Raw genomic sequence first — 27,098 nt, 5'->3', positions numbered from 1 at the left:
TGATTAGATTAATTCTAAACCTGCAAATATTGAGCCCAAGAAAGAAACTGAAACCAAAAAACCGACTCATTAGAAAATACCCTGATGCTGGGAAAGATTGAAGGCAGGAGGAGAAGGGGACGATAGAGGATGAGATGGTTGGATGGTATCACCAACTCGATGGACATGAGTTTGAGCGAGCTCCCAGCATTGGTGATGGAGAGGGAAGCCTGGCGTTCTGCAGTCCATGGGGTTGCAAAGAGTTAGACATGACTGAGTGACTGAACTAAAGAAAGAAATACATCTGATTCATAAGCAAAGATATGAGTTCCCCCTGCCCCACCGAAAAATGAGTATAAGCAGTTACCAAAGTTACCAGTATGCAGACCTGGTCCAGCATCTTGGATTAGCTGTCTCCTTCAGATGTCTTCTTGTGCTGGTCTGATAATACTGTTTTTAGTTGAAGTCAGTTGTCAGAAACAGGAGTTGCATTTTATTCAGGAGGGGAGGCCTAATACAGTCCCTTCTAATGTGACTGAGTCCTTTACCTGAGACCTCTTCCAGTAGGAATAATCTCCTGGTTGCAGGTCATGGCACATCTGGTCTTCATCCAAAGTTAAATTACTGTGATAAGCTTCAGAAACATACTTCGAATGCCCTTTTAATAACTAAACTTTACAATAATATGACAACAAGGAAACTATCTTGGAAAAGAATCTTAGGCAGTAGTGAAGACCTCATTTAATAAAATTAGAATTTAATATCCACTTAAACATTATCTTCTCTAAAATTACCATAATTTCTACCAAATAGAGCCACATTAAGACTAATTTGTTCACAAAATGTCTGACCATATAGACTCTTTAAATTGGCTCTGATGGAACTTTTCATAACGATTCTCAGTTTAACTTAAACTCTCGAGGCCAGGAAAGCCACACCAAAGGCATGTCATGGATTCTTCCTGTGATAAATGTAGATTTGGGTGCTGGGTTTAGGTGAATTTCTCTCTTCTCTAGATTCCCTGAATACCTTGAGATTCCTGCACCTGTTAGTAGGTGTCCTGCCTTGTATACCTGGGTAAGTTGTTGGGAACCTAAGAGTTTACAGATTCTGAAGGGCTCAGATAGAAAAGATAAATGTTTTAGTTCTATATAGAGAGGTGTAGACTAAGGGTTTCTTTATATCTGGAAAGCAGATTTAAAATGAATAGTATTTCAGACGAAAAACAAAAATTATAACCATACTCATAAGTTCATTCAGTCCTGTGAGACTAATCCTAGATCTTAATCTTCAGTTAGCACTTTTATGAAACCATCCAGTTCTCCATCAGAAGTCTTTAATTTCTTATCCAGTTCAGTGGTATGATCTGAAAGTTATCAGAAACCTGTACTTGTAAAAAAGTTCTTTTATGAATATTCTTGAAAATGAAGTATTTTTGCCCAAACATTGGAGTAAAACAATAACTGTCCATAAATTACAAAAGATTTGAAAAGTTAAACACCTGATTCCAGTCCAATTGACAAACTTTGTTACTGCTGTGACATAAAACAATTTAAGATAATTTCTAGAATTATAACTGGTCACATGTTACCAGGACATTTCTGGAGTTCTATATAATTTCTAGAATTTCTATAAAAGTAAAAGTGTTAGTTGCTCAGTCATAAACAACTCTTTGCGACCCCATAGACTATAGCCCACCAGACTACCCATTGACTGTAGCCCACCAGGCTCCTCTGTCCATGGAACTTTCCAGGCAAGAATACTGGAATGGGTTGTCATTTCCTCCTCCAGGGGATCTTCCCAACCCAGGGATCAAACCTGCGTCTCCTGCATCGCAGGCATGTTCGTTACCGTTTGAGCCACCAGGGAAGCTAGACTTTCTAGTTACAACATTTACCCATTTAATAGGACCTCAGAAGTTTTATCACCACTCAAATTTGATAATACTTCCCATGTAATTTAACATACCAAATAGGCCTAATAGTTAATTACTCTTCTCTCTGAGATGGAGAGAAAACAAATAATTTGAGATATACCAGGGACCCTTTGAAAAACCTCAAAGTTAACTAAAGGTCCAGTGAACTTCATTTAGAAGTTGATCTTTGGAAAGTTTGTCAAAAATACCAAAAAATTTCAAAACCTGGTTAAATAGGATCATAGGTCAGTGTCATTTAACCAGCATGAGAGTAAAAGAGCTCAAAGGTTGTCGTAAATCACCAAAAGGCAAAGAAACTCACACTATCTCTTACTAAAAGCAGCTCAGTATTATAAGGAAACTAAATTAAGAGAGAGAAAACTAAATTCAAGTTTCGTATACTGTACCTTTAAAAATCATTTTCTTAATTGAGTCTTACCTTAGCCGTTCCCAACCATGTACAAAACTCTTTTCTCAGTGTTCCTTTTCCTCAACCCTTTAACAACTTTGTGTATCCGTATTACTTTTCCTATTCTTTCCATTCAGAAACAACCAGCTAGCTCTAAGACAAAACTATCCTCATACTTTTTACTCATGCATTTAAATTTTTTTATTTATGTATTTATTTGGCTGCACCCCAGGTCTTAGTTGGGGCACACGTCATCTTTAGTTGTGGCATGTGAACTCTTAGTTGCAGCATCTGGGATCCAGTTCCCTGGCCAGGGATCGCACCTGCATCCCCTGCATTGGGAGTGTGGATTCTTAGGCACTGAACCACCCCCAAAGTCCCTCTCATAGTCTTTTAGTGAAAACATGCTTCCCATCTTCCTTGCATACTAAAATGTTTCCCTTACTATTTTAGTAGCTTTAGTTATACATATTATAATTCTTAACCTTAAAACCCAGTTTCTAGTAAAAAGTAAGCACTTAAAAACTGTGTTTTACATTATTCTTTAGATTGGCAAGTTTATAAATACTATTTGTTGCTAGAAAACATTCACTTTCTTAAAGAAAATGTCTTGATGTGGCATCATATCAGTAATCCTCCAAGTACCTTTTAGGAGTTTCTCTGCAAAAGGAAACCTGTGTTCTGTAAATAATGTGCCAATATCTTACTTGGAAACAACTTGGGTATTCAGTGGATTCCCATTATTTATGTTAATTAAGCACAACTCTTAATTGGTATGGACCTAACAGAAGCAGAAGATATTAAGACGAGGTGGCAAGAATACACAGAAGAACTGTACAAAAAAGATCTTCACAACCCAGATAATCACGATGGTGTGATCACTCATCTAGAGCCAGACATCCTGGAATGTGAAGTCAAGTGGGCCTTAGAAAGCATCACTATGAACAAAGCTAATGCAGGTGATGGAATTCTAGTTGAGCTATTTCAAATCCTGAAAGATGATGCTGTGAAAGTGCTACACTCAATATGCCAGCAAATTTGGAAAACTCAGCAGTGGCCACAGGACTAGAAAAGGTCAGTTTTCATTCCAATCCCAAAGAAAGGCAATGCCAAAGAATGCTCAAACTACCACACAATTGCACTCATCTCACATGCTAGTAAAGTAATGCTCAAAATTCTCCAAGCCAGGCTTCAGCAATATGGGAACCGTGAAGTTCCAGATGATCAAGCTGGTTTTAGAAAAGGCAGAGGAACCAGAGATCAAATTGCCAACATCTGCTGGATCGTGGAAAAAGCAAGAGAGTTCCAGGAAAACATCTATTTCTGCTTTATTGACTATGCCAAAGCCTTTGACTCTGTGGATCACAATAAACTGGAAAATTCTGAAAGAGATGGGAATACCAGACCACCTAACCTGCCTCTTGAGAAATCTGTATGCAAGTCAGAAAGCAACAGTTAGAACTGGACATGGAACAACAGACTGGTTCCAAATAGGAAACGGAGTACGTCAAATATATAAGAGTACTCAATAAAAGGAGTAAAACATTGTCACCCTGCTTATTTAACTTATATGCACAGTACCTCATGAGAAATGCTGGACTGGAAGAAACGCAAGCTGGAATCAAGATTGCCGGTAGTAATATTTAATAACCTCAGATATACAGATGACACCACCCTTATGCCAGAAAGTGAAGAGGAACTAAAAAGCCTCTTGATGAAAGTGAAAGAGGAGAGTGACAAAGTTGGCTTAAAGCTCAACATTCAGAAAACAAAGATCATGGCATCTGGTCCTATCACTTCATGGGAAATAGATGGGGAAACAGTAGAAACAGTGTCAGACTTTATTTTTGGGGGGCTCCAAAATCGCTGCAGATGGTGACTGCAGCCATGAAATTAAAAGACGCCTACTCCTTGGAAGGAAAGTTATGACCAACCTAGATAGCATATTCAAAAGCAGAGACATTACTTTGCCGACTAAGGTCCATCTAGTCAAGGCTATGGTTTTTCCAGTGGTCATGTATGGATGTGCGAGTTGGACTGTGAAGAAAGCTGAGCGCCAAAGAACTGATGCTTTTGAACTGTGGTGTTGGAGAAGACTCTTGAGAGTCCCTTGGACTGCAAGGAGATCCAACCAATCCATTCTGAAGGAGATCAGCCCTGGGATTTCTTTGGAAGGAATGATGCTAAAGCTGAAACTCCAGTACTTTGGCCACCTCATGCGAAGAATTGACTCATTGGAAAAGACTCTGATGCTGGGAGAGATTGTGGGCAGGAGGAGAAGGGGACGACCGAGGATGAGATGGCTGGATGGCATCACTGACTCAATAGACGTGAGTTTGAGTGAACTCTGGGTGTTGGTGATGGACAGGGAGTCCTGGCGTGCTGCAATTCATGGGGTCGCAGAGAGTCAGACACGACTGAGTAACTGAACTGAACTGAACTGAAGCACAGCTCAAAAGTTCAAGTTACCAAAATCCAGAAGGAGTATTTTATATAAACATTCCCAAAACATAAATTGTTCCTAAAAGGTTAAAAGTTTCATCATATTGTTATTTTTCCTTGCTGAACAATTTTCTAACAGGAATAGTAAGATTTTATTTTATTTCTAGTAAATTAAAGTATAATAAAAGTATTATGCTCTAAAGACATGTCTGTATTACTTAAGCAAACAAGCTTAAGCTAACTTAATAACAGATATTAAGTCAGTACTAAATATATTTTGGACCATATAAACCTGAAATTTATTCTGACCAAGTTCTTATATATTTGAGTACTTACATAAGAGCTTAATTGCCTTTAAACCAATTAAATAGAGCTATTTTACCAAATAATTCTGACAGTACCACACATCTACAGCACTCATGTATAGATACGAGGAAACACACCTATTACTGAATTTCAGCCAGAAATCAGGTGTAGTGATGTAAAATCCATCAGTTATAAAAGAGGTTGAATTCTAATTGGGTTTCTGCCAAATGGAACAAATCAAGATCACCTGTTTAGATTGCTAAACCCTTTTTACTAGTATTTATGAGAGACATCACCAACTCGATGGACGTGAGTCTGGATGAACTCTGGGAGTTGGTGATGGACAGGGAGGCCTGGCGTGCTGCAATTCATGGAGTCCCAAAGAGTCGGACACGACTGAGCTACTGAACTGAACTACACTGACTGATGAAAGACACTTCACGTTTCTATTTGAGAAGTAACAAGTTATCTACCCCGTCTCAAGGCCAGAATTATTTTTTCCCCTCTATTTACAAACCTCTTAAGATGATTAGGGGAGTTTGGGGAGGGGTAAAGGATTGGTGGGCTTTGGATTATTTCTGGAGCCACACTTCAGTGCTGTAAAGGCTAGATTTGTATAATAAGTTTTTTGGTTTGGCTTTTTTTTCCCCCCCCTTTCTCAAAGAATTGGGTGGCCATCTCAGTGACACCAAAGGACTGATATACCCATTCGCTTATGTTGGAATCTTTCTTTCCTTCATTTAGCTTATGGGGGGGGCGGGTTGGGGGCAGAGCCTCTTCCCAGCTAGCCCTCTCGAATTCTGTCAGGCTTCAAGTACTATGGTCAGTTTAGTCAAACCATTGACCTCCCACCTCCCAACTCAGTAATCCATTTGTAAACAATTTTGAGGATTCTCCCTGGGTTTAAGAAATTCTAACTATGGCCCTTGTTTGGCCTTTGATCTGAAGAGGCTTGCCTACAAGCCTCATGTGTTCCCGCCTCATGTGTTCCCGTTCCTAAAAGTAACCATTTGATAGTGTTTTGTGAGTAAAAAGGCAATTCAGATGGAAGATTATTAATAGAGGGGAACAGTAGTAAAGTTTTAGGTAGCTTTTATATCATTAGTCTTTTTTTTAGCCTTCTACAGCAAATCTTTCAATGAGACTTGAAATTTTGAAATCTTTGGGGGCTTATGTATACCAATTAAAATAGGTACGATAGTTAAGATGAGAACTCTGTAAAATTTTAACAATTTAGTAGACTTTCTAACTCAAAGGGTCTAAGAAGCTAGCCTGATGAATATTTTTTCCTGCTAATATAATTTTAGAAAAGAAAAACTGCTGTTGCAAAACATCAGTTTGGAAGTGCTAAAAGAACCTATTGCGACCATTTCAGGGCCGAAATCCTCTCGTTGCATTTAAGAACTTGCAAGCGTACATAAACCCAGTTGGTATTCCCACTGGTGATTGTCCATCCAAAGGGTTTGGCTGTAAGGCACAATTTCTAACTATTTTGTAGCCTAATTCAGATGTGGGATATGAGATATGATCTGAACAACATTCTGAGGACGGTGTGGCAGATCAGATGTGTGCTTGTTCTGAGTCTGGCCCCAAGGAGCTCACCTTGCAGGGCGTGGTTCTCCCTGTGGCAGTCTGCAGCTACCATAGGTGATCAACCTCGCTTGTGCTTCCCCCTCAGTTCCCCCCATGAGTAGTGTTTACTGATTGTAGTGGAGCTCCTTTAGTCTCAGAGCTGAGTAATTCATTCTCTTGTTTCACTAACAAAAGCTTTGTTCAGACCATATATCAACCTTTTTTTTTTTTTTAATTTACGCCAAATTTAACAAATATCTAGCCATCTGTGTTTCCCTGGGCCCCTTGTCCAGAATCCCTACGTCCTGCCTAAGAAGTGCATAAGTGGCCCTTGAGACTCCAAATCTTAAGTGAAATAGCATGAATAAAATTTTCAGGATTGTCCTTCCAACTGTGAGGTTTGGATACTAGGAGAGCTCACCAGAACACCTGAGGAGTCCTGGTAAGCTGGTGGGGCTCTGTGGGCCCATGCTTGGCACTGAGCATGGGTTCTGTGTGGACTCCCAAGTGTCATTTAGTGGGCATCTCTGACATCCTGCCAGCTAAACCATGCATGTCGATAAAAATTAATCAGTCTATCTGAGAAAGAAATGGAAAATTGTATTCAAGCAAATTGAGGAGAACTGTTCTGCCCATTAGAAGTCAAAGCACAGTAGTGTAAATTTTTTGAGATGGGAGCAGGACATCAAATGATGTAATATCGACAGTTTGCATAACCCAGTTCTACAGAAACAAAGTGATGCCATGTGATGCCTTTCTTGAGTGTCAAGAAAGAAGTTTATCTTTTTAGAAGTTGTCTTGTTGATACTAGGAAAGTATCGCGCTTTAGGATTGAAAAGTGAAACTTGCTCAGTCGTGTCCTACTCTTTGCGACCCTCTGGGCTATACAGTCCATGGGATTCTCCAGGCCAGAATACTGGAGTGAGTAGCCATTCCCTTCTTCCCAACCCAGGGATCGAACCCAGGTCTCCTGCATTGCAGGCGGATTCTCTATCAGCTGAGCCATCAAGGAATCCCTTAGGCAGGTAGCTTTCTTGATGGGGCAGAGTTGGTCATGATGCATAGTGCAGATACACAACAAATAATGGAGGGGAAAGGGGGAGCCAAAGGGCAGAGAAAAGTTTTTTTCTACATTAAAATTTTTATCTTGTCATAAAATATGAATTTTATGTCAAATCCCTGTAGTTTCAAGTTATGTAATCCTTAAAGTAGTTCTTGTTCTTACACATTTTTCTCCTTTTCAAGTTTTGAACCATTGGATTTTAGATACTAATTCAAACTTTGACTTTGTTCTGTTCTTATCAAACATTCACAGTGTTCTAGTTATTGAACAAAGATTTAGCTGTTTCTGTCATCTGTAGCCTCAGAAATTATAATCTTAAATCCATTCCTTAAGATTTAACTAATGCAAGACACTGCTAGGCATAAAAGAGAACAAGCAAACACTTTAAAATCATGAATGAAATTTTAAAAGCCCATTATCGTCATCATTTATCTTGGTTTTATAAACACTGAAAGTGAAAGTCATTCAGTTGTGTCTGACTCTTTGCAACCCCATAGACTGTATCAGTCAGTTCAGTTCAGTCGCTCAGTCATGTCCAACTCTTTGCGACCCCATGAATCGCAGCACGCCAGGCCTCCCTGTCCATCACCAACTCCCAGAGTTCACTCAGACTCACATCCATTGAGTCAGTGATGCCATCCAGCCATCTCATCCTCGGTCGTCCCCTTCTCCTCCTGCCCCCAATCCCTCCCAGCATCAGAGTCTTTTCCAATGAGTCAATTCTTCGCATGAGGTGGCCAAAGTACTGGAGTTTCAGCTTTAGCATCATTCCTTCCAAAGAAATCCCAGGGCTGATCTCCTTCAGAATGGACTGGTTGGATCTCCTTGCAGTCCAAGGGACTCTCAAGAGTCTTCTCCAACACCACAGTTCAAACACATCAATTCTTCGGTGCTCAGCCTTCTTTGCAGTCCAACTCTCACATCCATACATGACCACAGGAAAAACCATAGCCTTGACTAGATGGACCTTTGTTGGCAAAGTAATGTCTCTGCTTTTGAATATGCTATCTAGGTTGGTCATAACTTTTCTTCCAAGGAGTAAGCGTCTTTTAATTTCATGGCTGCAGTCACCATCTGCAGTGATTTTGGAGCCCCCAAAAATGAAGTCTGACACTGTTTCCCCATCTATTTCCCATGAAGTGATAGGACCAGATGCCATGATCTTTGTTTTCTGAATGTTGAGCTTTAAGCCAACTTTGTCACTCTCCTCTTTCACTTTCATCAAGAGGCTTTTTAGTTCCTCTTCTCTTTCTGGCATAAGGGTGGTGTCATCTGCATATCTGAGGTTATTGATATTTCTCCTGGCAATCTTAATTCCAGCTTGTGTTTCTTCCAGTCCAGCATTTCTCATGATGTACTCTGCATATAAGTTAAATAAGCAGGGTGACAATATTTTACTCCTTTTATTGAGTACTCATATATTTGACGTACTCCGTTTCCTATTTGGAACCAGTCTGTTGTTCCATGTCCAGTTCTAACTGTTGCTTCCTGACCTGCACACAGATTTCTCAAGAGGCAGGTCAGGTGGTCTGTATTCCCATCTCTTTCAGAATTTTCCACAGTTTATTGTGATCCACAAAGTCAAAGGCTTTGGCATAATCAATAAAGCAGAAATAGATGTTTTCCTGGAACTCTCTTGCTTTTTCATGATCCAGCAGATGTTGGCAATTTGATCTCTGGTTCCTCTGCCTTTTCTAAAACCAGCTTGAACATCAGGGAGTTCACGGTTCACGTATTGCTGAAGCCTGGCTTGGAGAATTTTGAGCATTACTTTACTAGCGTGTGAAATGAGTGCAGTTGTGTGGTAGTTTGAGCATTCTTTTGAATTGCCTTTCTTTGGAATTGGAATGAAAACTGACCTTTTCCAGTCCTGTGGCCACTGCTGAGTTTTCCAAACTTGCTGGCATATTGAGTGCAGCACTTTCACAGCATCATCTTTCAGGTCCATGGGATTTTCCAGGGCAGAATACTGGAGTGGGTAGCCTTTCCCTTCTCCAGGGGATCTTCCCATTCCAGGGATCAAACCTGGGTCTCCTGCATTACAGGTGGATTCTTTACCAGGTGAGCCATCAGGGAAACCATGCTGGGCATGGGTGATATTTTAAGAATAAGACAAACAAGGATCCTGCCCAGGGACCTTATTGTTGTTGTTGTTTAGTCAGTAAGTCATGTCTGACTCTTTGCAACCTGGTGGACTATAGCCTGCCAGTTTCCTCTGTCTGTGGGATTTCCCAAGCAAGAGTACTGGAAAGAAAGTGAAGTTGCTCAGTCTTGTCCGACTCTTTGTGATCCCATGGAATGTACCTACCAGGCTCCTCTGTCCATGGGATTTTTCAGGCAGTAGTACTGGAGTGGATTGCCATTTCCTTCTCCAGGGGATCTTTCCGACCCAGGGATTGAACCTGGCTCTCCCGCATTGTAGACGGACGCTTAACTGTCTGACCCACAGTGAAGCAACTGAAGAGTGCTGGAGTAGGTTGCTATTTCCTTCTCCAGGGGATCTTCCCGACCCAGGGGTTGAACCTGTGTCGCCTGAATTGGCAGGTGGGTTCTTTACCACCAAGCTGCCGGGGAATCCAACTAAGTACATATATAATGGGAACACAGAGTAGTTAATGGGTGATTAGAATAATGTTTGTTATGGAAGACTTTAACACTGGGAGGATATTAAGTCAGGGATGGCTTCCAGGTTTAGTAACATCTGAGCTAAAACTTTAATGACTGAACTTAGTATTTGTTAACCAAGTGGATAGCCTGGAAAGTGTTTGCTTCTAGGCACTGAAAAGAAAACATTTGAAGACCCAGAAGGAAAAGAGAGCATTTTGCCACAGGGTAACAAAGCAGTTATATGTGGAGGGTGGGGCCTGTCCAAAGTAGGGAGTGGCAAGACTGGCTGGAAAAATCTGCCTCGGGCAGTGGGTTTGAGGTACAGAAACTTTCCAGATTTACAGTTTAGAAAGTCATTCCTACTTCCTGCAGTGAGGAGAGTGGACTGAAGATGACAGTTGTGACTAAGGGCTTGGAGACTCTTGTTGGTATTAGAGGTAAGAATTGAAGATAGCTTAAATTCGGATAGAACAGTAGGAATGTACATGGACAAATCAGATATTTGGAAGGTAGTATGTGGTGACTAAATGAGGGAAAAAAGGAATTCAAGAACAGGCCCAGGTTTCTGCCTTAGACAGATTGATGTGGAGAGGGAGGAAGAACAGGTTTTAGACCTGGTGCATATAAGTTGGAACAGTCACATGAGGAGTCTATCTTATGTATTATTAGATGTAAAGATCTACACTTTAGGAGTGAGATGACAGGCTGTGAACTTGGGAATCTGCAGATGATGACTGAAGTCAAAGAAATAGTAAGAATGCTGTGGGGAGAGCAAAGGTGGAACCCCGAGGAGCACTCACATTTACGGAGTAGGCAGAGGAGGAACCTGCTCGGGAACCCGAAGAAGTGCTTACTTTTCCCAGTGCATAGCTGGGTGCTTGGTTGTGTCCAACTCTTTGCAACCCCATGGCCTATAGCCCACCAGGCTTCTCTGTCCATGGAATTTTCTAGGCAAAGAAAACAAGAGTGGGTTGCCATTCCAGGGGATCTTCCCGACCCAAGGATGAACCCACGTCTTCTGCATTGGCTGGTGCATTCCCAGAGGGCAAAGCCCAAGTTCATGCCAAGTTGCTTCAGTCATGTCTGATCCTTTGTGACCCTACAGACTGTGGAACCCACCAGGCTCTTCTGTCCATGGACCATAGCCCACCAGACTTCTCTGTCCATGGGATTCTCCAGGTATGAATATTGGAGTGGGTTGCTGTGCCCTCCTCCTGAGGATCTGCCCAGCCCAGGGACTGAACCCTGTTCTCTCATGTCTCCTGCATTGGCAGGCAAATTCTTTACCAGGAGAGCCACCCGGGAAGCCCAAGAGGACTGGGAAATTACAAATCCCAGAGGGAAGCTATAACAAACCTAGACAGCGTGTTAAAAAGCAGAGACATGACTTTGTCAACAAAGGTCCATCTAGTCAAAGCTATGGTTTTTCTACTAGTCATATATGGATGTGAGAGTTGGACTATAAAGAAAGCTGAGTGCTGGAGAATTGATGCTTTTGAATTGTGGTGTTGGAGAAGACTTCTGAGAGTCCCTTGGACTGCAAGGAGATCCAACCAGTCCATCCTAAAGGAAATCGGTCCTGACTATTCATTGGAAGGACTGATGCTGAAGCTAAAGTGCCAATACTTTGGCCACCTGATGTGAAGAACTGACTCATTAGAAACGACCCTGATGCTGGGAAAGATTGAAGGTGGGAAGAGAAGGGGATAATAGAGAATAAAATGGTTGGATGGCATCACCGATTCAATGGACATGAGTTTGCACGAGCTCCGGGAGTTGGTGATGGACAGGGAAGCCTCGTGTGCTGCAGTCCCACGGGGTCACAAAGTCGGACACAGCTGTACAACTGAACTGACTGAACTGAGGAGAATGATGGCCCCAATGAAGATCATTAACATAAGAAACTCTGCTAATAGGGCAAGTAAGATAAAGCAGAAATGGTCTGGACCTAACAGAAGCAGAAGATATTAAGAGGAGGTGGCAAGAATACACAGAAGAACTGTACAAAAAAGATCTTCACGACCCAGATAATCATGATGGTGTGATCACTAATCTAGAACCAGACATCCTTGAAGTCAAGTGGGCCTTGGAAAGCATCGCTACGAACAAAGCTAGAGGAGGTGATGGAATTCCAGTGGAGCTGTTTCAAATCCTGAAAGATGATGTTGTGAAAGTGCTGCACTCAATATGCCAGAAAATTTGGAAAACTCAGCAGTGGCCACACGACTGGAAAAGATCAGTTTTCATTCCAATTCCAAAGAAAGGCAATTCAAAAGAATGCTCAAACTACCGCACAATTGCACTCATCTCACATGCTAGTAAAGTAATGCTCAAAATTCTCCAAGCCAGGCTTCAGCAATACATGAACCATGAACTCCTTGATGTTCAAGCTGGTTTTAGAAAAGGCAGAGGAACCAGAGATCAAATTGCCAACATCCGCTGGATCATGGAAAAAGCAAGAGAGTTCCAGGAAAACATCTATTTCTGCTTTATTGATTATGCCAAAGCCTTTGACTCTGTGGATCACAATAAACTGTGGAAAATTCTGAGATGGGAATACCCGACTACCTGACCTGCCTCTTGAGAAATCTGTGTGCAGGTCAGGAAGCAGCAATCAGAACTGGACATGGAACAACAGACTGGTTCCAAATAGGAAAAGGAGTATGTCAAGGCTGTATATTGTCACCCTGCTTATTTAACTTATATGCAGAGTACATCATGAAAAACGCTGGGTTGGAAGAAACACAAGCTGGAATCAAGATTGCCGGGAGAAATATCAATAACCTCAGATATGCAGATGACACCACCCTTATGCCAGAAAGTGAAGAGGAACTAAAAAGCCTCTTGATGAAAGTGAAAGTGGAGAGTGAAAAGTTGGCCTAAAGCTCAGCATTCAGAAAACGAAGATCATGGCATCTGGTCCCATCGCTTCATGGGAAATAGATGGGGAAACAGTGGAAACAGTGTCAGACTTCATTTTTGGGGGCTCCAAAATCACTGTAGATGGTGACTGCAGCCATGAAATTAAAAGACGCTTACTCCTTGAAAGGAAAGTTATGACCAACCTAGATAGCATATTCAAAAGCAGAGATATTACTTTGCCAACAAAGGTCCATCTGGTCAAGGCTATGGTTTTTCCAGTGGTCATGTATGGATGTGAGAGTTGGACTGTGAAGAAAGCTGAGTGCTGAAGAATTGATGCTTTTGAACTGTGGTGTTGGAGAAGACTCTTGAGAGTCCCTTGGACTGCAAGGAGATCCAGCCAGTCCATTCTGAAGGAGATCGGCCCTGAGGTTTCTTTGGAAGGACCGATGCTGAAGCTGAAACTCCAATAATTTGGCCACCTCATGCGAAGAGTTGACTCATTGGAAAAGACCCTGATGCTGGGAGGGACTGGGGACAGGAGAAGAAGGAGATGACAGAGGATGAGATGGCTGGATGATATCACCGACTTGATGGACATGAGTTTGGGTAACCTCTGAGAGTTGGTGATGGACTGGGAGGCCTGGCGTGCTGCGATTTCTGCGGTCGCAGAGTCGGACATGACTGAGCAAGTGAACTGAACTGAACTGATAGCTCAGTTGGTAAAGAATCCACCTGCAATGCAGGAGACCCAGGTTCAATTCCTGGCTCGGGAAGATCCGCTGGAGAAGGGATAGGCTACTTACTCCAGTGGGCTTCCCTTGCGGCTCAGCTGGTAAAGAATCTGCCTGCAGTGTGGGAGACCTGGGTTTGATCCCTGGAGAAGGAAAAGCTACCTACGCCAGTAATCCGGCCTGGAGAATTCCATGGACTGTACAGTCCATGGGGTCGCAGAGAGTTGGACATGACTGAGCAACTTTCACTGTACGTGGATGCTGTAACATGATCACAACATCTGTCACCTTATATTTTTAGGTTTTTTTTTTTGTAGTGAGAACTTAAGTATTTTAATAAAGGAAAATTTATTCCCGTTCTTTTTCAGATATTTAACACTGTAGTTCCCCATTGGTAGACTCCTGAGACTCTGACTCGAATAGATTGAATGAACATTACAGCTTCTTAAAGTATAGATATGGTTATGATCAGTAGAATTTAAAAATCATCAGAAAATGTTTGAGTTCAGAATAGATTTTGGGTATTTTATGGTTTTGTAACATCAACAGAGACCAAAGTGATTCTGTTGACATTTGAGTGTCTGAAATGTTTTGGCTTTATGAAGGGAGTCCTGCAGGACTCTTTTCCATGAGACAGCTGGTCATTAGATGGTTATGTTATGGAGGAATAAATCTTTGTCTACCTGTCTTTGTTTTTTCTGGCTCATCTAAAAAATTAAATTGACAAATTAAATTGACACAGGACAGATTAACAGGAGAAAATCAAGGTTTAATGATATGTCTGTGTGAGAGAAATCCAGGGAAACTCCCCACAATGGCCGAAACTCTCACCTTAAATACCATCTTCAGCTAAAGACAAAAGATGGGGACATGGTGGTTTGGAACTTAAAAGACGGGTAAGGTAATTCACATGAAGATGGAAAAGCAGATGTTTGGTAAACCAGTGTAGATCCTGCCGAGTTTCCCTCATAACATCTAGCCCACATTCCGTGCAGATCTCTCTAGTGATTGCTGTGTTCTCGGCACAGACACTCTATCTGAAACTTTTTTTAGATCATGAGAGGGGAAAATCAAAGTTTCTTCCGGAATCTTTCAGGCCTTTGTTTGTTTTTAGCTAGCTCAGAATAATCCACGTGCCAAACAGATATTTTGGTCATTCACTGAGATGTGCACTTTCCTGTGTGTTGTCGTTAAACTGAAAAGCTCAGGGGGTTTTGGAGTGCCTTTCCCGGGATCCTCTAGAATGCTGCAGTGAATCAGGGCTTCTGCTGTGCCTGTGCCAGATAACAGAAGCGCTGGAGCGCAGTTCCGCCCGCCCTTCTTGTGGGGCCCCAGGCTGTGGTAGGGTAGGGATGAGTTACTACAGACGGTTTAACGGAGCTCTGGTGACTTGGAATTTTCAGTCTTAATTGGGAAGGTTCCAGACAGACCCACAATAGTTAATCTTATTTTGTATATTTAAAAATTTAGGAAACTTAAACCCAAGCCTGCCTTTTCAGCCTTCAGTTTAACCATAATATGAAGCTGCTGGGGAGAGGAATAGTTCCTCCCTCTACCGTCCTTGAGTTCTTGTGGCTGGACTAATAATAAAATTGACATGAGACAGATTAGAGAAAAACAAATTCTAATTCATCTGCATGGCAGAGACTCGCAGAAATGGTACCTAAAAAGAGGCCAAAGCAGTCAGCTTTTATGCTCATTCAACGAAGAAACAATAAAATTTTGAGGAAGTGATAGGATGATGGGGCCTCGGACGGAGGCTCAGTAGTGAAGAATCCACCAGGGCTTGATCCCTGGGTCGGAAAGGTCCCTGGAGGAGGAAATGGCAACCCACTCCAGTATCCTGGCCTGGAAAATTCCATGGACAGAGGAGCCTGGCAGGCTATAGTCCATGGGATCGGAAGTCACACGACTTAGCAGCTAAACAGCAACAACAAAGCAACCTCTGGATGCAGGGAATGCACATTTCACATGAGATTTGTTTCCTGTTTTCAGGGAGACTGGAGTGTCAGAGTGTTCCTCTTGCATTGGCCATTTCTTATGTAACTTTAATTCAAAATACTCAATATGCTGTTAAGAACCATGGGGTAGCCTACTCTGGACCCCAATAGTGCCATCATTCCGCTTATAGTCTACTTGTTGTTCAGTCCACTTAAATGTGTTTTATCACTGCAAGATGTGTACATACCTTGCTTGTTTCCATTTTGCTGTTATTCTTTGTATTTTTATCTTGTGATGCAGCTGAGGTTCTACTTGCATTAGAACTACTTGGAGGACTTATTAACATGCGTATTCCTGGCTCTACCCAAGACCGACTAAAAAGTAATTTCTGTGAATTGGGGCCTGGGACTTTTCATCTTAATAACTTCCCCATGCAGTTCCTCAAGTGATTGAGAGCCACTGCTCTACCGTTCTAAGCAGGCTTTCAAGCATCAGTTCAGCTTTTCTTTCTCTATGATGTAATTGTCTTTGCTTAGGAAGATCCCTGTCAGAAACCCTGTCGGTACTTTTCACTGGTTATAGATCTTCTGCAACTTTGTCCTTAAAGCCTTCCTGCAATTTTATATGGTTTCTGACAAGTGCTCAAGTCACAGGTGCTCAGCTCTGCCACTGTAGCATGAACGCAGACATGGGCAGTCCATAAGTGAATGAGCTAAATCTCTAATTCCACACAATTCCCATGCCATGATTTGGGGTTTGGGGGCACACTGCTCCACTTGTGGGGTCTTAGTTTCCCAACCAGAGATTGAACTTGGACCCTCATCAGGCACGGTGCAGAGTCCTAACCACTGGACAACCAGGGAATTCTTTGAAATGTTACTCTCTTGTTTCTCAACCACTTAAAAATGAAATGCTGACCTTAAAGGCCGTTCTGAAAGTAGACAGTGGACTAGAATTGGCCATGTAGTTCACCAGCCCCCTGTTAAACTGTATCTGCCCTAACACAGTCTTGGTGAATATATAGTAAGTATTTGAGTACCAAGTGAGTGAATTAATTGTAACACTAGTGATTTTGTATAGAGCATATTGGCCATAGTTCATTTACCCGCTGCTCACTGTACTTGCCCTAACACAGTGTTGGTGAATATATAGTAAGTATTTGAGTACCAAGTGAGTGAATTAATTGTAACACTAGTGGTTTTGGATAGAACATGTGTTGTTCATCTTTGTGTATTATGTTACTGTACTAACTGATTCCAAAATGTTTAACAGCTCACTTTTAAATTTTTTCCGAGAGTTAATGCCACGACTATCACTGTTTTCTATTTCTTGAATCAACTGCTTTTTTTTCCCCTCTGTGTGTCTAAATAGGAAGGCCCAAACAGTTTGATTAACGAAGAGGAGTTCTTTGATGCTGTTGAAGCTGCTCTTGACAGACAAGATAAAATAGAAGAACAGGTATGTAAATTTTTAAAAGTTTAAAAAATCCTTGGTGTATATTTCATATAAATAGAATTTGAAATCATGATCGTAATAACCTAAGAAATGAACTGTGTCTACATTGAGTCACAAATATAGAAGAACCTTCATAAGTCACTTTCTTTATTGATCAATTTTCAAGCAATAGAAAGAAGACTAATAATTGTTTAAATGAAACATGCATAAATAACATGAAATTGAATGGAGATATTCTGCCTATTCTCTTTGACGTATTCAATTTTCAGTTCAGTCCAGCCATTTCGTTGTGTCAGACTCTTTGCGACCCCATGGACTGCAGCACACCAGGCTTCCCTGTCCATCACCATCTCTCGAAGCTTACTCAAACTCATGTCCATCGAGTCAGTGATGCCATCCAACAATCTCATCCTCTGTCATCCCCTTCTCCTCTGCCTTCAATCTTTCCCAGCATCAGGGTCTTTTCCAGTGAGTCAGTTCTTCACATCATGTGGCCAAAGTATTGGAGTTTCAGTTTCAGCAGCAGTCCTTCCAATGAATGAATATTCAGGACTGATTTTCTTTAGGATGGACTGGTTGGGTCTCCTTGCAGTCCAAGGGACTCCCAAGAATCTTCTCCAGCACCACAGTTCTAAAGCATCAATTCTTTGGCACTCAGCATTCTTTATAGTCCAACTCACACATCCATATGTGACTACTGGAAAAACCATAACTTTAAACTAGACGGACCTTTGTTGGCAAAGTAATATCTCTGCTTTGTAATATCCTGTCTAAAGGAGCAAGCTTCTTTAAGTTTCATGGCTGCAGTCACTATCTGCAGTGATTTTGGAGCTCCAAAAATAAAGTCTATCACTCTTTCGTTGTTTCCCCATGTATTTGCCATGAAATGATGGGACTGGATGCCATGATCTTAGTTTTCTGAATGTTGAATTTTAAGCCAGCTATTTCACTCTCCTCTTTCACTTTCATCAAGAGGCTCTTTAGTTCTTCTTCAGTTTCTGCCATAAGGGTGGTGTCATCTGCACATGTGAGATTATTGATATTTCTCTCAGCAATTTTATTATCATTATCCAATTTTATTATCATTCTGTTAATACAAAGCATATATTTGCTCTGAGTAAAACAGTCTCTTTGAATTTCTCTTCATCACCAAATACTATATGAATTTGAAAGGAAGAGGACCAAGAATTTATTTTTCTTCTACGTTAGTACCATTTAGTTTTTATTATTAACTCATTTATTGCTTTCACTACTTTCACCATGATTACTTCCTCACTTTTAACTTTGTTTAGTGTTTTATCATCATTAAATTCACAGCAGTTATACCAAGCCCCTTCTGGGAAATTGAGGGGAAGTATTTCTTAAATCCTTCAACTCAGTTTCAAGATTAATTTGGGTCTTCACCTTTAGAGGCTTCCCTGTGACTCAGATGGTAAAGAATCTGCCTGTAATGCAGGAGACCCAGGTTCAATCCCTGGGTTGGGAAGATCCCCTGGAGAAGGGAATGGCTACCCATTCCAGTATTCTTGTCTGGAGAATTCCATGGATGGAGGAGCCTGGTGAGCTACAGTACATGGGGTCCCTAAGAGTCAGGCACGATTGAGCAGCTAGCACTTTCACTTTTTTCACTTTTTCACTTTACCTTAATTCTGCAACAGTGCAGTTACCATGTATTACCGCTAGATGGTACCATATATTACCACACTAAGTTCCTAACATGGTACAGGAGGCTGTGATGAAAACCATCCCCAAGAAAAAGAAATGCAAAAAGGAAAAATGGTTGTCTGAGGAGGCCTTACAAATGGCTGAGAAAAGAAGAGACACAAAAGGCAAAGGAGAAAAGGAAAGATATATCCATCTGAATGCAGAGTTCCAAAGAATAGCAAGGAGAGATAAGAAAGCCTTCCTAAGTGACCAGTGCAAAGAAATAGAGGAAAACAATAGAATGGGAACAACTAGAGATCTCTTCAAGAAAGTTAGAGATAACCGAGGGAACATTTCATGCAAAGATGGGCACAATAAAGGACAGAAATGGTATGGACCTAACAGAAGCAGAAGGTATTAAGAAGAGGTGGCAAAAATACACAGAACTATACAAAAAAGATCTCTATGACCCAGATAACCATGATGGTGTGATCACTCACCTAAAACCAGACATCCTGGAATGCTAAGTCAAGTGGGTCTTAGGAAGCATCACTACAAACAAAGCTAGTGGAAGTGATGGAATTCCAGTTGAGCTATTTCAGATCCTAAAAGATGATGCTGTGAAAGTGCTACACTCAATGTGCCAGCAAATTTGGAAAACTCAGCAGTGGCCACAGGACTGGAAAAAGTCAGTTTTCATTCCAGTCCCAAAGAAAGGCAATGCCAAAGAATGCTCAAACTACCACGCAATTGCACTCATCTCACACGCTGGCAAAGTAATGCTCAAAATTCTCCAAGCCAGGCTTCAAGAGTGTGTGACTGAGAACTTCCAGATGTTCAAGCTGGATTTAGAAAAGGCAGAGGAACAGGAGATCAAATTGCCAACATCTGTTTGATGATAGAAAAAGCAAGAGAGTTCCAGAAAAACATCTGCTTCATTGACTACGCTAAAACCTTTGACTGTGTGGATCACAACAAACTGGAAAATTCTTCAAGGGATGGGTTTACCAGACCACCTTACCTACCTCCTAAAAAATCTGTATGCAGGTCAAGAAGCAACACTTAGGACTAGACATGGAACAACGGACTGAATCCAAATCAGGAAAGGAGTACGTCAAGGCTGTATATTGTCACCCTGCTTATTTAACTTATATGCAGAGTACATCATGAGAAACACTGGGCTGGAAGAGGCACAAGCTGGAATCAAGATTGCCAGGAGAAATATCAATAACCTCAGATAGGCAGATGACACCACCCTTGTGACAGAAAGGAAAGAGGATCTAAAGAGCCTCTTGATGAAAGTGAAAGAGGAGAGTGAAAAAGTTGGCTTAAAACTTAACATTCAGAAAACGAAGATCATGATATCTGGTCATATCATTTCATGGCAAATAGATGGGGAACCAATGGAAACAGTGACAGACTTTCTTTTCTTGGACTCCAAAATCACTGCAGATGGTGGCTGCAGCCATGAAATTAAAGATGCTTACTCCTTGGAAGAAAAATTATGACCAACCTAGACAGCATATTAAAAAGCAGAGACATTGCTTTGCCAGCAAAGGTCCGTCTAATCAAAGCTATGGTTTATCCAGAAGTCATGTATGGATGTGAGAGTTGAACCATAAAGAAAGCTGAGTGCTGAAGAACTGATGCTTTTGAGCTGTGGTGTTGGAGAAGACTCTTGAGAGTCCCTTGGACTGCAAGGAGATCCAACCAGTCCATCCTAAAGGAAATCAGTCCTGAATGTTCTTTGGAAGGACTGCTGCTGAAGCTAAAACTCCAGTACTTTGGCTACCTGAAGGCAGGAAGAGAAGGGGATGACAGAGGATGGGATGGTTGGATGGCATCACTGACTCAATGGACATGAATTTGAGCCAGCTCTGGCAGTTGGTGATGGACTGGAAGGCCTGGTGTGCTGCAGTCCATGGGGTCGCAAAGAGTCAGATATGAGTGAGTGACTGAACTGAACTGAACTGAACTTAACCACTAGATGGTACTTATGCTTGAATTTTAGTTATTCTTCTCAAGACTATAAGCATCTTATAAATGTCATGTGTGTCAGTTGTATGCCCTAAATTAACTTGCATAGAAAAATTGGCTCGTTTATTCCTTTTAATTTTAAAGGCAGAGAAGGCTATTATGCTGCCAACTACAGGTGGGCACTTGCCACCTGCCTCTACACAGATTAAATCACAGGTGTTGCTGCAACTGCTGTCCTTCAGCACTCCCTTAATGAGCACAGGTCGGAGAGGAGGAATGAGGCACTCCATGCTCTGGGAAAACTGGCAGAATAGGCCTTCAGATAGATATCTTTAGGACATGATTTTATGAGTCCAGTTCACGGAATTCCTTCATGGTGATATCTGCTACTGGTGACTAGCTGAAATATGCAAAAATGCATTGATTACATATACTCCCCCTTCACCAAAATCACAAATATGCTGACCTTCCCTCACTGCCTCTTTGGAGCAGTGTCTCTGAGCTATCTGACATGCTGCCTCCTAGGCTGTGGTCCTCATTTTTCCCCAAGTGAAACTTAGCTCACAGCTCTCATGTCGTGCATTGTTTTTAAGTTGATAGTGCCCATTTACTGGTCTGTCTGCCCAAGGTAAGTTGTCTGCAACAGCGGCTGTTTGCTTTTCATGTTCATTTTATAGATCTCATTTCCCGTTTTTTAACATGCAGAACTCTAAAAGTTTCAGTTCCTAAGTGAGTTCTCATTTTGGGTGCCAAAAATGTAGCATCTGAAAAACTATCCTTGTATTTGGTTTTTTTGGTGTTTAGGTTTTTTTTGGTTAGTTTTTTCCCCTTCACTGTGTTTTTCCTTTTGTTTTAATCTGGATTATTTGGGGAAGAGTTTTGAACTGTGAGATGAAGACAAGTTAGTCTTGAGTTTTGCCACTACCTATGTAGCTCAACACTTACTGCTTAAATCCTCTGGGCCTTGGTTTTCTAATCTTTGAAACAAGTGCTTAGAGAGGATGATTCAGATCGTCCCTTCCGGCTTAAAAATGCTCCTCTCCTGAACATCAGTATGGTGGCTGAGTTGGAATCGAATCAATGAAGACTTCTTTAGACTTTGGGAAAAAGAAATATTCAAGGGGCTATCAATATCCCTGGTCTAAGCTTAGTGTCTTTGGAATCTGAAATAAAAAAGTCAGGATACATCAAGTGTCAAGATTTGGCAAGACTTGTGTCTTTAGAGTAGCTTCATAATTCAAATATTTATGAATACTAACCTGTTAAGTAATTAAATGTTACATTATCCACTCTTCAGTTGCAAAATACGCTTTGTAACCTTCCTATTTAAAATTATGTGCTTTCTTAGTCGCAGAGTGAAAAGGTCAGGTTACATTGGTCTACTTCAATGACATCTGGAGATGCCTTTTCTTCTGTGGGGACTCACAGATTTGTCCAAAAGGTAAGCTAATGCCAGACTTTACTGAAAGTATATGCTATATTCTTCACTGTTAATGAAACTACCCTGTTAAATAAGTTTTCTTCATTTTCCTGAATTTAAGTAATGAGATTTTTTTTGTTTGGTATTACATGTTTTCTTCCATAGACATCCTCCAGAAACTGTTAGAAATCTTCTTCTGAATATAATGTTCTTCCATTTTTATTTAAGGGAAAAGAAGGGTGGGGGATAGGGAATGGCTTGTCCAAAACAGTTAACCAGAAACGTGGCCAGCGATATTAAATCTTTCTTCTCTGGGGTTAAGTGGTACCATTTTGTATTATTGGCAGCCTGCATTCTTTATAGAAAGATTTTGGAGCATTCCACATAATAGGTGCATGAAGTCAGCGCTCGCTGCTGAGCCTGTTTCATACAGCGCTTTGTTCCCTCTCTTTATCTTGTGTTTGGAAGTTGGTACTGAATGCTCTGTTGTGCCTCTGTTCTGATTACTTGGTTTTTTCTTTGTCTGTCTCTGGTAGCCCTATAGTCGCCCTTCCTCCATGTCTTCCATTGATCTAGTCAGTGCCTCTGACGATGTTCACAGATTCAGCTCCCAGGTACTGTATGAATGTATAGAGTGGACTCGAGTCTTTCTGTGCTATGTTTCAGCCTGCTTTCCCAGTTCCTAGAAGTCTTTTGATTAGGCCACTTGTTTTGGTTTGAATTTTAAATAGTAACATCAAGCATTAAACAAGCCTTCCTTATCTGCTAAATAGTTTCTCTGTCAGGCATGCATGTGCCCTTTGTATCCTCTGTTGTGAATAGCTTGGAATTTCACCATATAGGAGGTACTCCTGAAAGATTTCAAATTGAACTGAAGCTAGTAGAAGGTATCTGGTTTTTAACTATCCTGTGATATCTGTTTCTTTAGACAGGATTCAGCAACTTTTGTGGACATGGTCTATAGGATATGTTATAGCATCAAAGTGGGTTTCAGGTGTCACTTCCAATATAATTTAAAATGCCTCATCATATATTCAACAGGGAAATAACTTTTAAAATAAAATTTGTCTCATTACCATTATACGTTTTGTTGAACAGGTTGTATTTTCCTTAGATAGATTACCCTTGGAAATGAGTATTCCTGTCCATATGATAAATCTATGGAAATTGATTTTAAATTATTTAGTATCAGCATCATTTAGGAATTTAGGATAGGGATTTGGATGCACGCAGTCTCTGCCCTCATAATAAAATCAAAAGTACCAACAGAAGGATATTTTTGCATCAGCATTAGGTTAAAAAATTTTTTTTAATCTTCACATACTTGCCTTTCAAGCTTGTATTTTTATGGTGATTGCATTTCATTTGTGATATGTCATCATATGTTAAGAACCTGAACTCTAGTCAAAATGACCAAGTTTAAATCTGGTTTCCTGTATATTTGACAACTTTTCTAACTCCTCTGTGCTTTGCTTCTGTCATCTAGCTAGGACTGTGTTAGAGCTGGAACCTAGCATGTAGGAAGCACTCAGTAAATGAGCTTTTATCATTGCCATATTATTTCTTTGAGCTAATCAAAATTATCTACGTTATTTTTTCCTCAGTTTTCCAGTAAATGATTTTTAAAAATCAGTTTAAACCAGGTGTAGGAATAAAATTTATATTAGTTTTCAACTATGCAAAAAGAAGAAAATTGTGTATGACTCAGATTTTTTTCTGACTTTTGTAGTTTTTTTCTCCTTGAACATTTTTGGGAAAGAGATATATCAGTTCCTCATCGGAAATTACCCTTAGCCAGATTTAGTACAGTATTTATCACCTCCTGCTAATTCATTTATGCATGCTTTTAAAATAGTGACTTTTATTTTACAGTAAATCAGTGACCAAAGTGGATAATACTGGGAGACTGGTTTATTTGCTAAGCTCCACCTTGCATTGAAATAATAAAATAACAGACTCTTTAAAAGATATCATTACTGGTCACTGTTTTCTCTTAAAACATAGAAATATACAGGCTATAAATTAAATAAAATGTAATGAGAGCAAGAAAAGAATTTGAACTGTTCATAGGTGTCTAAGAATTAGGGCTTCAGAACCCAGACCTGAACCTTAGTTATAGAGTATATAAAACGGCTGAAAGCCATCAGATACAAGTGAAATGTCGAGGAGCAGGTGCCCAGATTTTTACAAAACTTCCAAATGCAGCTTATTTCTTCACCTAAGTTCTTGTGTAACTCAGTTGAGAAAAATCTTTCTAGTATTTTTTTTCCTAATGTACAATGCTCATGATTGATCTGGTTCTGTTTTTAAAAGCTTTTGATTAGTCTGCTCTTTTATATGCCCAAAGGGGAAATTAAGAGCAATAGCATTGAGGTCTCTAAGTATTTACTGTCTTGCTAAAGTATTTGTTGTCATTAGCAGACTTGGGCTCTGGCAGTTAACTATTGATTAATTTGGCTATGCCATCTACATACAAATACTGGCTCTTGATCACTTTGTTCTTAGTGACATATAATGGTCATAGTCCTGCTTAAAGAGGATAATTAAAGGTAAAACTGAGATTGCCCCTGAAAATAACTTCAAATAAAATATATGACTCTCTTAGGAAATTGGGCTTCCCTGGTAGCTCAGTGGTAAAGAATCTGCCTGAAGGAGTGCATGGCAACCCACTCCAGTACTCTTGCCTGGAGAATCCCCATGGACAGGGGAGCCTGGCAGGCTACAGTCCATAGGGTCACAAAGAGCTGGACACGACTGAGTGACTAATCACAGCACTGGAAATTAGTAGTAACTCATGAATCTTCTGGGCAGGTGTTGGAAATGAAGTAGCCCTAAATGAAAGGGTATAGAGAGTAGGAAAGAATTAGATTCCTAAATGGACCTTTTTGGCCACATTTATTTCCATACCACAGTTACCACGTAAAGGTGTCAACTCACAGACCAAGGGAAAATAAAAAGCATCCTTAGTTGGAAAAAAAAGAAAGTCAAAGGGTGGGTAGTACATCTGCAGGTTAATGTATGATGAGAATCACCATTGCAAAAAACAAATCTGAGTAAAGCTTTTGCCCACTTTTGTCCTTAATAACTTTACTGTTGTGGTAATTGTCTATTTCACCCCTTCCTTCTTTATTATATAAAATAAAATTGCTAATTACTTTTATGCTGATAAATGCTTATTTAGCTGAACTAGAACGTAGTCTAAAATAATAGATCACTATTAATATTCTTATACATATTCTCTTTTCATATATATGTATATATTAAGTAAAATTACATGCCTCAGTAATAGTTTTTTCCTGCCAATGTAGATGATTCTGTATATACTGTTTTGTATAAAAACTAGCATTTTTTTGTTTTGTTCAGTAAATATAGGTCTAGATCTCCTTGTCTGTTGTATGAATATGCATGTTAGATTTACCACCTAGTATTGAACATTTATTTTCAGTTAGTCTCTATTATTTAATAACTAGTGCTACCTAGGCCTCCCTGTATATACACCTTCTCTGTCTATACATCATGGAATATTTATCCAATTATTTTCCTGGAATATATTTCCAGAAGTTTTAAGACAGAGGCCATGCACACACCTAAGCTTTTTTTATTCTTATTGCGAGATTGTCCATTAGAGAAGTTGAACCAGCTACACTCCTGGGTCAGTTTTCTTTTGCTATCCTGGCACTGAATATTATAATTTAGTTAATATTTGCCAGTGTGATAGACTAGAAGTGTTATTTTTGCTCCTTAACTGTTGGCGTTCTTCAGTGAATTGACTATTCATATCCTTGACCATTTTTCTTCTAGGTTAACAGTATACTATTAATTTGTTATTAATAAATTATTGTGTCCAGCAGATCCCTTTATGACCCTGTAATAGTAAGCATAGTTGTATTCCTTTCACATGGATAAGAAAAAGAGGTTTAAACTCTGAGCCCTTCTGAGACTTTTGTTGATTACACTTTTGTTGTGCCATCAAAGGACAATTTTGTTTAGAGCTAGCCTTCTAAACTGGCATACTGAGTGATTGAAGTGTGAAGTGAAAGAAAAGGTAAGAATTGGAGTGCCATCACCTCCAAATGTGTTTTATCTCCAGTCTTTTCATAGTTCATTTGCTATGAAGATGCTGTTTATATCAGCTTACCATTTTCAACTCAGGGTGCAAAAACCAGGGACACGATTCCTGAACTTACACTTAGGCGAAAATTCACCCTTCTTGTTTTTAAGTGATAGATACTTGTAGTAACATTATTTTCTAGTATATCAGACTTTGAACCTGATAAGCTAGAAATTTGGGCAAATGTTTATTCATGTCATCCAATTAATGGTCCCTAGCGTTACACTTATTTTTAATATAGAGTCATAACTGGAAACAGTAAATGGAGCATCTTTATATCTGAAATATGAGTGTGGTCACAAATGCCCAAGCCGTTGTCCCTATAGTAACATTGCTACTGCATATTTTAAGATAAAATTCATTACAGTGAGATTTTACTGGTATATCTTTCTTTGTAACCTTAATATTATTACTTCAAGGAATATACCATAATGGATAAAGATTCCTTGGTGAAGGCTTTGAAGACATGGCTAATATAGTAATTCGGTACTGCATTAGTTTTGTTAATTTCCTAGGAGCACAGTAGTGAATACATCTTGTTTGTTTCTCTGTTGGATGTTTTCAAGCCCTCTTAAGGAAGTAATGAGGACAAAAGACTGAAAACTTTTCCATGGTAGCTATATGGATGCAATGGTAGCTATAATAGGAATTCTGTTGCTTC

The 27,098-nt window shown here is 40.2% G+C and overlaps 1 protein-coding gene across 2 annotated transcripts in view; it reads left to right on the top strand.

Annotated features, from left to right (window-relative positions):
• The window catches only part of CERT1 (ceramide transporter 1), a 138,755-nt gene that overhangs the window by 95,398 nt on the left and 16,259 nt on the right, over positions 1 to 27,098 (top strand). The window contains exons 10-12 of one of the 2 annotated variants that reach the window (XM_015096789.4): positions 17,202 to 17,288; positions 22,255 to 22,347; positions 22,863 to 22,940. In XM_015096789.4, the coding sequence (XP_014952275.2) occupies positions 17,202 to 17,288; positions 22,255 to 22,347; positions 22,863 to 22,940 (258 nt within the window). The remainder of the gene's footprint in view (positions 1 to 17,201; positions 17,289 to 22,254; positions 22,348 to 22,862; positions 22,941 to 27,098) is intronic. The other variant, XM_015096790.3, reaches the window with a different exon arrangement.

The sequence above is a fragment of the Ovis aries genome, chromosome 7 (genome assembly GCF_016772045.2).
Source record: "Ovis aries strain OAR_USU_Benz2616 breed Rambouillet chromosome 7, ARS-UI_Ramb_v3.0, whole genome shotgun sequence".
In the NCBI taxonomy this organism is placed as follows: domain Eukaryota; kingdom Metazoa; phylum Chordata; class Mammalia; order Artiodactyla; family Bovidae; genus Ovis; species Ovis aries.
This window is presented reverse-complemented; position numbering and strand designations above follow the sequence as displayed.